A 12353-nucleotide genomic window follows, 5' to 3' on the forward strand; every position below is an offset into this window, starting at 1 on the left:
ATGATATATCATATATTCTGAAATTCGCAGGGACGTGAGGACTGAAAACCTTTCGTAAAACATCGTAACTCGCTTCATTGGCTTTTACAAAATCCAATTCCAACATTCACAATTCTTTTGGAATGTTCACTAAATCGCAAGCATAATTTCATAGAATTTCAGCTGCTATATTTAATTGACATAACATTGTTGCATAAAACTCTAATTGAGATCGAATTACACACATGATTGGTCCGGTTCTCCTTAACCTATTAGAAGTTTTATTTTCATGATCCACTAATGAGTTTAATTTTCGTATTCGACTGACTTTCATACATGTGAATTCATGCTGTCAAATTTTAGAATTCGTAATTTTGAAATTAAGAATTGAACGAATTTTGATATAGCTAGTTTTGGCCCATGACTTTGCCTGCGTGAACTTCCCACTTCTTTTATATCCTCCGTATTTCTAGTTACATCTAATCTTAAAAAGATATGCGTGAAGAGGTAACATACAAACAAAAAGCTAAACTGACTATCGCATTTACATCATTAGTATAATCATCAACATATAATTTGTTTTCAGTTTTGATTAAATATTCGGCAATATCTATTTGTTTTTTTTTGTAGAAAATTCTACTCAATAAAATGTTTTATTGTTTTGCATGTGTTTAGAAATGAATAAAATATAATTTATTAACTGTTTTTAATGTATGTAGGGACTGCGAAAATTTCTTTTTAGCAGAGTTCGTCTATGGATTTAAACATTTTTTCCTGAATAAACACAAAAAATGGTGTTCAATGATTTTAAATTAAATTTTTAAAATAGAGACCCTATACATTGTTGTCGGAATCAATCAAACAGTATATTATAATATTTCCTCAATTAAATCAACTGTATTATTATTCTGAAAGGAAAAAACAAATAAATCTTAAAAGTAGCAGAATGTTGACTATATTGTATTTTATCATAACATTGCAACTTTTTAAAAATTCTTATACTTAGCGCGAGCGGTTTTTCAACGCGCGTGTTCTTCATCTTAGCATTTCGACTGGGCTATATATAAATACATATACGGGTAACACCGCTGGATCTGAAAACAACTTTAGTAAATTTCGTAGATAAAATCCCTATAAACAAGTTAATGAATTTTATTACAGTGATTTTGGAGTTTGAAATTGCATATTTAAAGCACTATTTACTTCACTTATCTAAGTATTTGCATAATAATCACATAGGTAACGGGCTTTTTAATAGAAATATCTAATTAAATCATTAAGTTAAAACAAATATATGCGTCGACCCCATTTAGAATGGGATTTGGTAAGGGACAAAAAGAATTAAAACAAATGTCTCCCGGGGATGTCCTAAGAGTGTGGTTCTCAGAGCGTTTCGACCGCTGCGGCCGCCCTGTCATTCTTCTTCATAGTCGTATTCCTCATGGCTGAGGGTCGTGGTAATTACGTGGAATGAAACACACACACACAACAACTTTCTTGGCATTATTAATGGAGTGGTATGCCATTGCCTTCTCCATTTCACACATAAGTTAATAAGAATCAACCAGTGTGCAGGTTTCCTCACGATGTTTTCCTTCACCGGAAGCAAGTGGTAGACGATGAAAACTACTATACATGAGTCAGATTGGTATACAAACACATGTGACACGAGTAGGATTCGAACCTGCGACCTTTCGATCCACAGGCGGGCGTCTTAACCATTACACCACCACCGCGCGCGCTGTCATTGCGATCCGTCAATTTTCTTGAGGAATGAATCATTTCCAAAATCAATCATTCATAACATTTACATAACCTACCACAGTACAGATATATTTTAAAGTCAGACAGTAAAATTAATTCTTACACACGTACAAAATTGTAGAGATTCTATTGAGAAAATGGAAACTACTCGGTCAATTTCCCATAATTATTGTAATAGATATACAAGAAAGCTTGGCCATTAAACTACGTGTCTTATTAAAACGGTAATGAAATTGACTTGTGGATATATTATATCGAACACGGAATATGTAATAGGTTAGTCATTGATTAACCTCAAAATTTGTGAGGTTAAGTAACGCCATAGAAGAAACCAAGGTCAAGACACAAGTAAATGGTTAAATCCTAACTAATATTATAAATGCGAAATTAAGTTTGTTTGTTTGTTACCCTTCACGCTCTATAAATCTTCTACTCAACAAATCTTCTTGAAATTTTCCATATATGTAGTTTGAAATATGGAGAAGAAAATAGGCATCATTCATCCCGGAAAATAAACGCGGGCGAAGCCGCGGGCAAAAGCTATATTAACAAGTTTAGGAATAAAATAAAATTGCTATACCTACAACAACTTTTATTCTGGAGGACCGTTGAGTAGTTCTCTCCTTGGGAGCCGATCCGGGTGCACCATAAGGTCATGCTTATCATAATAATACATTGTCATGGAAACTGAGGTGACGTGGAAATTTTCAAATCTGCAGGATAAGCGATAGATGCAATTCATTTTATATTAGCTTTTGCCCGTGGCTTCTCCCGCGTATTTTTCCCAAGGGAACATTTATTTTTCCCGGATGAAAGGTGTACCCTTCTCTATACTTCAAACTATGAGCGTGAAGAGGTAACAAACAAACTTAATTTCGAATTTATAATATTAGTTAGGAATGACTTAACATTACCTATGAAGAAACAGAAGAATTACTTATAGTTTTAAAATAATTTTACTTGTTTCTTTTGTAATATAACTTATTATTACCGATATATATGATTTATATATATATATATATGATTAGTTTTGTACAAGTAAGTTTAAAATTTTGTTAATTGTTTATAATTATTTTGATAACTACCTTTTAACGCCTGAAACACAGGATGATTTTTCTTCCTAGCTCAGGCGCCCTGTTTTATTTTATTTTAAATCTTAATTTAGATCTATTGTATAACTTTTATTTAAGTAACATGAATAAATGAATATTATTATTATATATTATTATTACTAGGATTAGGATCGATTGAATCTTTTATCGGTTCCGTCCGTAGTTTGGTCCCGTATATTTTCAATTATTTTCCGCTAGACGGAAACTACATACAACGTGACGCCTCTCACATATGATAGTACCATCTATGTAGGTACATAGATGCACCTGCGCTGGTACGGCCACATCTTGCGTAGACCGGCAAATTACGACGAAAACTGGTATGTTTCCACCCGGCCATGGCAGAAGGGCGAACCCAAGTAGTGCTGGCTTGATGTCGTCGAGGATGATATGCGTGCCAATGGTCTGACAACTAGCGATGCCGACGACCGAGCGTAGTGGAGACGAAAAAGTAGGAATGGGGACCATAAACTCCTATGTTCAACGGCCGCTCATATAAGAGAGAAATAGAGTACGTATTTAAATGAGATTATGCAGAGAAAAACGGTAAAAAAAAATCCATCCAAAAGTTGTATTTGCGTCGGAGATTTTGGAAGAAAATTAGGAAAGTACAGGGCTCAAATTCTTTCTATTCCTTTTCTTACTTTCGCGCCGTCAGCCATCTTTAATCAAAGTTACGTTTAAGAAAATTGATTCCAGAGCGATGTTCGATCGAATTGGTTGTAGGCTTTTTTGGAATATCGTGTAAAAAGTGTAATTTTTACAATATGTTTCACTTGCAATGTAACTATGTCAATATGTCTAGGGTTGAATCTTGCAATCCAATTTTGAAGCAGATATCTTCAACCGATTGAGCTAAAATTTTGTATACACGTTTAGTTTGGATGATAATTCATTATTTTGATAAGTATAACCCGATGGTGCACCTAGGAACGGCTCCCGACACGTAGGAATAACTCAACGGTTTACTGCACGGTCCTGATTTTTTTAATGCGATAAGATCTCACTGACAGCAACAAAAGCTTGTGTCAAAAATGATATTTTTATAAAAAAATCTTATTGCAAAAGAAAACTTATCTATATCAAGAGAATACTTGCAAAGTTGATAACACAGTGGATAATCGAATAACTTGGTACGTTATTCCCTCTGGTATTTTTTCCTGTGAACTGAACTTTAAATATTAAATAAAACTCTAATAGTGCGAAGGTTAAACAGAACTAAAATATATTTCCAAAATCAGAGAAGAATTGTAACAAAACAATTGATCACAAAAACAAATTTAGCGGGAGATTCTATACTTTTTTATTTTACATGACATTTATATTTTTTAAACAATTTTTTTTTCAATTATTTTCAGCCAATATATTTTAATAACTAAGTAGCCTTAATATTAGTATTTTTATTACCATTTAAACTAAAAACTTATACAACCGAGTTGTAATATAGCCCTGTTCACACTCGTTCTGCGTCTCGTCTATTATCTGTGACCCTTGTACGCAGATAAATTATGAATACGGCCCTTAGTCTTGATAATGAAGGAATAAGCGCGAATAATTCATCACTTTAATTAAATTGATTCATTATTTTGCCACTATTAACAACAGCCATTTTGTGTGAATGAGAGAAGCTTTGAATAAGATAAAGACAACCAGACAGATCATCATCATTTAAGACGAGGGTATAGGTTAACCCTGTTAATCATAATTTTGCTCGACTGCACTGCCGTGCCCACAGATAATATATTAAGCATACCTTATGCTAAAGTAGCTGTATGTTTTGTCTTGTTCTGTCAAAGCGCCAAAGTGACAAAACATAGATACTTTAACATAAAGTACGCTTTATCTTTTTTGTCACACATTCTTGACCTCGTTTTTCATAAAATAATTTGAATACATTGTTATCAATATGTAGTTTTAGTTCATTTGTTAATAATAATTCTTTCAAAATAAAGGATTTCAATTAATCTGACACATACGCTGAATGGTTCAAATAAATCATTCATTCACAAATAAATATCTCTGAAAGTGGGCATCAATCACGCAAAAGCTCACGTTGTTACCTTTTATTTTTTTGTAAATCGACGTTTTCTGGACATGGGAGTTTTAATTAAGATTATTTCTTTCGAGACTTATGCCGTTCTAGCGACTTTGCTATTAATTTATAACTAAATAAGCAGACAGCAGGTATTGCTAATATTAAATGGATCTTTAAAATAATCATTTCAAATAAAACAAACAGACTTACATTATAACAAGCATAGCCTATAAATAATTATTATTCTCTCATATGCGTTTGTGATGCCGCAAAGCCCAGCGTCAAAGTGTCAGTGTACAAACAAACCTTTAAAATTATAGATTCGGCAGTGATTTGCCTGGCAGATATCAACCCTCCATGGGAATGCTATAGTTGCCTATCAGCTGCCAAGTCTATGTGTCCCTTAATCACCTCGTACGGCATCCAAGGGAGAATTTAAAGTCTGACTCAACTATTCCACGGCGGACCGTACCTCCACAAATCTATAATAATTATTAACGGGTTTTAACACGAACCTTTTTTTTTACTTAGGCACATGCTATATTGGAAACTATTTCAACTGGTAAGACTACTCAGTAGGACTGTTCAGTAAGACATAGAAAAAAAGAACAAATACTTACGATTAAACGAATACATTTTCCTTCGCAGTAAATTGATTAACGAAATCACTTCACTTTTTCAAACACTTTTTTAATACTTTAAAGACTCATGTATAACACTTTCAAATATAATTTCAATTTAGCGAGATGTATTATTGAAATTTTTATTTTATTTATAATACAAATCCATTCACACAATTAAATGTTTTGTTATTGTAAGACATCATTGATTAACTTTTAATTTGTATGACGTTTGTATTGTTCACTTTACCACTTTTTCTAGGCACATCTGAAACAAAAAGGTAATTATTTGAATAGATAGATATATTAATTTATTTATTGCCACATTAACACAGATGCATATGAATGAAAAAGTGGGTACACAGATAAAAAATGATTAAAAAAAGTAGTGTAGGAGGTCAGTGGTGGGATTGTTCGGTGAGCAATCACTGATTTTAAACCCCCGACGCAAAAAGAGGGGTGTCAAGTTTGACCGTTAAGTGTGTCTGTCTGTCTATGTACGTGACACCGTAGCTCATCAAGGGGTGAACCGATTTGGATGCGGTATTTTTTTGTAGGTGATAGTACAACAAGTACCTATCTAAATAAATTGACTCGCAAACTCAAAATCGCATCCCAATAGTTTTTATTTACAAAAATATCGTTTTTGTCTCAAAATTCATTGACGTCATAAAGATCTTGTGGCATTAAACGCCTGACAGAATAACCCATGTCCGCGCTGCAAACCGTCACGATGTTCCCTCGTTTGAGCTGATCCTGGGTGCACCATCAGGTCATGCTTATCTTAATAATGCATCGCCACGGAAACTGAAGCGACGTGGGAAATTACAACTCTGTAGAACAATTGGAAGTCCGACAAATCTAACTTGAAATATTGGATTACAGCCAGGCAATTAAACATCAGTACAGATTAAACTAAATAAAAGTTTGTAAAATACAGTTCCCTCAATTGTGATTATGTGTGAGTATTTTAGATGTGGTAGCCCGGAATACAACCGGGAATACGCGAGAACGAGCCACTGTTCTTTCGCCATAAAACGTTATTGTACACATCACGTTTCGAATAGTAACAACAAGTTTATCGCCAAAGATAAGTTCGACCTTTTCACCTTAGCAAACATCAATTGATATAACTGAACTGTTAGACGCACTAGCTATGTTATTAGGGTTTACCTAGGGGGGTATACAGGGACGTTCGTCATACTCGAGTAAAATTGCAGATAAAGACGACTTATATAGCAACAAATTATTCTTTATTGACGACCTCGGTAGCGCAGTGGTAAAGTGCTTGTCTCTGAACCGAGAGGTCCCGGGTTCGATCCCCGGTCGGGTCATGATGGGAAACGATCTTTTTCTGATTGGCCCGGGTCTTGGATGCTTATCTATATATGTATTTGTTATAGAATATAGTATCGTTGAGTTAGTATCCCATAACACAAGTCTCGAACTTACTTTGGGGCTAGCTCAATCTGCGTGATATATCGTAATATGTTTATTATTATTTATTTGTTTATTCAGAAACTAGCTTCGGCCCGTGGTTTCGCCAGCGTGAATTTACCACGGGAATAGTCCGGGATGAAAGTTACCATATATCCCTCTCCGTACTTCAAACTACATGTCTGAAAATTTTCAAGAAGATTGGTGGAGTAGATAAAGCGTGAAGAGGTAACAAACAAACTTACTTTCGCATAATATTAGTTAGGATTAGGATTAAACCTTCACAGGAACTTTTTCATGTCAAATTTTATATTAGGTTTATAGTAATTTTTTAAAATGCTAAATTATTAAAATAAAATTACGGACATTTCGGAACGACCACTGTTGAGAGAAAATGCCGAAAGAAACTCATTGAATTAAACTCAATCAACATCAAATTTGTCCAAAATTAAATTAAAACTTACTTGCATTCTGAAAAATAAAATTCCAATTACGGGTTATCCTTATGTACTGTCGAAATTTTGATTTTATATTATATGTGAATACCCTATTTATCTAAATACAAAAAAAACCGGTCAAGTGCGAGTTAGACTCGCGCACCGAGGGTTCCGTACAAAATTTTATAACCGACCGACTGCCTAACGTCAACCCTCTTTGGAAATGCTGTGGTTGCCTATTAGTCCCTTAGTCGTCCCGTAAAGCCATCTAGTGGGAATGGGTGAAAGCGGACGTATGCACTCATTTTGTACGAATAACAAGTACTTTTTTTCTGTGATGTAAGTATAAATTACCAATTTTTGGATTTTTTTCCTATATCAGAATAGTATGCCCTTACTTTATCCCAAATTTCATGATTCCAGGTCATCGGGAAGGTAGGTTTTTATTCCCTTTGTGAAATCGCAAAATGCATGTCGCAAATGTATGGAATAAATTACAAATATAACTTTTTTCAGTGATTTACATCACTATAAAATACCAATTTTCCGATTTTAGTATACTATAAATAATATGTTGTGCTCGTCGAGTGTGAAATGTGCATATAATTAGTTTCTCTGTATGTGTATCTGTGTCTCGAATACACATATTCTTAGGAGAAATATTTCGTTTCACTTTAAACAGTAAAAGTGTTGGTCCCTATCATGCTAGAAGCATTCATTTTCAATATTTTTTTTCTAATCTCCTTTTTCTTTCGAGTGTATTATTGTTAACACTGGTGTCAGATTTTTATTAAAATCACCTAAAGATGTTACTTTTATGACTACCCAAGCAGTCGCGTACATATATGTATTTATATATATATATATATATATACACATATGTATATGTACACACATATATATATATATATATATATACATATAGGTTTCAATCCAGTAGCATTTTGCGCGAAGAAACACTTACAGTTTTATTATATGTAAATAATATTCTTTTTATTTTATACATGACATTATGTTAAAGCTTTAACCCACTTGGCACATATAATATGTATTACATTACATATAATATGTATATATGTGTAGCTTTAACCGACTTGGCCCATATAATATGTATTACATATGTAATATATATACATATTAATATATTTACATATATAATATACATATTATATGTAATGTAATACATATTATATGGGCCAAGTCGGTTAAAGCTTTATATATAATGCCTAACTACACACATACATAACCCCTTAATGTATTTGGCACAGATTTACATTAAAGCAGTAGCTGACACATGGCTTACTTTGTTATGTAATGATTTTGAGTTACATAGAAGTAGGTTATTATTTTTTTTAATAGGAATAAAAATTATTTTAATTTTTTTTTGTGTTTGTACAATGTAACAAAAAGTACTATTTTTAATCCCCTATGCAAAAAGAGGGGTGTTATAAGTTTAACGTGTCTGTGTAAATGTCCCCCAAACGTATGAATCGAATGTCTAACAAATAAACTTCTTCGCATCTGTATGTTTGTGAATGAATGACAACCCTAAAATATAATTATATATCGTTATAATATATTTATTTAAAATGCTCCAAAATATAAAGTTTATCGCATAGGGTCAATGAACTTGATTCGTTTTACTTATGTATTGGGGTTAAATTATATTAACTTATCTGCTTCGTTGGAGAATCATCTATCGCTGGAAGTAACAACCACTGGTATCCCGGTTATGTGAAATAGGTAGGATGTTTTTTGTATTCCATGTTTACATAATAAAAATTGTATTATTTACATTGTACCAGTGATACACTGTCACCAAACTCGGACAAAATGTCGACGCTTTATTGTGTACTTACATGTTATATTACTGATAAAAAATTATACATAAATTTATATTTAAAAAATGGTAAGCCCTTCTGGCATAATAGGGACCAACACTGTTTGAATGAGTTTCTTTCGTCATTTCTTCTCAGCAGTGGTCGTTCCGAAATGCTAGTAGTTTGTAGCTTTGGTAAACATCATTTAATTTAGAATATGACGTGAAAAAGTGCCTGTGAAGGCCTAATTTCTGAATAAATGATTGCTGGTTGTGGTGAAATATGTGGTTTTGCTTGAGGAATATGGAGAAATATTCAAGGGATTCAATAGAATATAACGTTGGTTTTCCAAATTGTCTTCTCCGTGTAATCCAAATTCATAGACAACATTTATACTTTGACAAATAAAAAGGCGGCATTTTGTTGCAGCTCTGTCGTTATAGACAGAGTGCTTTTTGCCTAATAGTTTAATATGCTGTGCGGAGACCATTTTGTTTCAAGCATTACATTTGTTTTTATTTGTACTGTGCTTTATGTACGTATGTTATGAGCAAATAAACGTTTTTCTTTCTTTTATTTACCGCAATGAAAAACCAGCAATGTATACCGAAATTTATATATATGGCAAACTATTCGACAATAGTGTGGAGCCGGTATTATTCTTTCGTCTCCATTTCTCAGTAAAAAAGTGAACCAGGCTATTTCGAAAGGGAATCCTCTCTCTCTGTCTCATACTAGCCCCGGAGCCGAGGATCCACATTAATCTTTGAAAAATTGTCATGTTTACGACCGGCCCCTTAAGATCAACCATTTTTGGGAATATTATTGCCTATGATACATGTAGATATCATTTAAGCGCCTCCAACGACATCCAGGGAAAGAAACGAGAGACACTGAATTTACGTTTTTGCAGAGTAGTTTTACTTTAATGTTTTCACATGCATACGAAGTCGCGAGCAAGAGCTAGTCAACCATTATTATGCACCTTGTCACGTGCGTGACTAATGTAATAATAATTACAATATTTCTCATTAGTGTTGATAAATTAGATAAATCACTTATGTAACAAACAAGATGGTGACTTCTATCTCACGTTTTCGATGTGTCTATCTGTATTATCTCTTTTTGCGGCGACAATCGATCCATACACCCGGTAACAACAAATTTATTTATTAGACAAATTAAAAAACTACTTTCAATATTACTTACTTGATATAACGGCTCAACTGATTTTGATTAAACATATCAAAGAACCACCGCATAAAATTAGCTATCAAATAAAAAAAACCGCATCCAAATCGGTTCACCCGTTGATGAGCTACGGTGCCACGTACACAGACAGACAGACCGTGCTTGCGACGGGGGTTAAAAATATACATTTTTGTCGACTTTTTTGCCATGTCCATATCGTTCTTAACATACATACAGGCACGTCTTTATACTATACGGGGTAGACAGAGCCGTGAGTTTGAGAATCTTGAAGGGTACGTTTAGTTTTTTAGTTTTTGGCGGGCTCATAGCCTATGAGAAGAATCTCCAGTTCATAGCTTATTCCCTTGATCGACTTTTACAATCTGCGTTGAAAGAGAAGCTACTGGTACATTCCACGTTTTTCTTTTGCTGCCAGACGAGCATAAATATACAGACAAAAAATATGTTCTTGACACAAATCATAATATTATAGTTTTGTAATAATTTGATAATACAGATTAGGTCAACTACTGGTCTGAATTGAAGCGGTGGTGGTGTAATGGTTAGGATGCCCGCCTGTGGATCGTAAGGTCCCAGATTCGAATCCTACTCATACCATATGGATTTGTACACCAATTTAACTCTAGTAGTTTTCGTGGACCACCGCTTGCTTCCGGTAAAGGAAAACATCGTGAGGAAACTTGCAAACTGATTGATTAATTATTAACTTGTGTGTGAAATGAAGAATGCAATGGCAAACCACTCCATTAAATAATGCCAAGAAAGTTGTTTTGTGTGTTTCATTCCACGTAATGACCACGACCTTCAGCTATGAGGAAATACGACTATGAAGAAGAGGTTAACTACGATCTTTGTATTGTAATGTAATGGACACGTTTTTTATATTAAAAAAATGATGTTAAATACTTGATAACTAATAAACTAAGGAGAGTTGCACCAGTCAATTTTGACGTTGACTTTAACCTGCGCGCCGCCGTCGTTTAGACAAAATATACGTATTTTGCGATTTTCTGGTTAAAGTTCAGTGGGGAAACCGACTCTGATAGAATAATTATGTGACATTAGTCAAGTTTACCATTTTTTGTGTTAATTTTGCTACAGGTTTCAAAAGGTTGTGTTTTCCTAGTTTTCAGACAATAAAACAAGATATAAAAATAAAATATTTATAAATAACATTTTATATAGACGACTAAGCGGGTGACCTGATGGACCTGACATCAAAAGCTGTAGACTAATTTCTTAAAGGAAATTCTAGTTTTACTTAACAAGTTTCATCGAAATCTGTCCAGCTGATATTGCCCGAAAAAGTATCGGAGATTTGAATATTCATTTATTCTTTCCGTATGACTTTTATCTAGTTATTGAATGAAAAAAATCTTTTTTATTTCATTATGAAAGCTTGGGTACATGAAGTTTATAAAAAATATATGATATATCTACTTAATTATATTATATATCTTACTTACAAAAGCTTCAAAATATCCAGCCAGTTTTTTTTTTAAGTCTACACAAATAAATTTAAAAAAATATTATTTATTTCACTAACACTCGGAAATCGAACGTCCATCACTAAATAAATTTAAAAACTATGAGTTCGTTTTTCAAAAACAAATCTTGCTTTCTATATTTGAAAATAACGATCGTATTTAAATAATGGTATGTGTACGTGTTTATTTTAGCACGCGTGCGCACTTAGCGGAATTAACTTCGGACTAATTAAATATGAATATAGAGATAAACGAAATAATGTGGCAATATTATGCTTCGAGTGACATGTTTCAATTTCCGAAGATAATTCAGGCTTTGCGTATGACAACAGAATATTGAGTAGCGAATATATGTCTGGCTAAGTCGCTCTCGCCTGGCCATGGCAGAAGGAAACCCAAGAAGTCCTGGCTTGATGCCGTCAAGGATGATATGCGTGATAATAGTCTGAC

General features: G+C 33.5%; 1 protein-coding gene across 2 annotated transcripts in view; it reads right to left on the reverse strand.

The window, feature by feature from the left end:
- The window catches only part of LOC128681843 (lysosome membrane protein 2-like), a 73929-nt gene extending 61804 nt beyond the window's left edge, over positions 1-12125 (reverse strand). The window contains exons 1-2 of one of the 2 annotated variants that reach the window (XM_053766070.2): positions 11883-12125; positions 5511-5778 (exon numbers count right to left, since the gene is read on the reverse strand). In XM_053766070.2, the coding sequence (XP_053622045.1) occupies positions 5511-5526 (16 nt within the window). In that variant the 5' untranslated portion in view covers positions 5527-5778; positions 11883-12125. Of the gene's footprint in view, positions 1-5510; positions 5836-11882 lie in introns of those variants that run through there. The other variant, XM_053766071.2, reaches the window with a different exon arrangement.
- Positions 12126-12353: the final 228 nt, after the last annotated feature.

This window comes from Plodia interpunctella, chromosome 28 (genome assembly GCF_027563975.2).
Source record: "Plodia interpunctella isolate USDA-ARS_2022_Savannah chromosome 28, ilPloInte3.2, whole genome shotgun sequence".
In the NCBI taxonomy this organism is placed as follows: Eukaryota; Metazoa; Arthropoda; class Insecta; order Lepidoptera; family Pyralidae; genus Plodia; species Plodia interpunctella.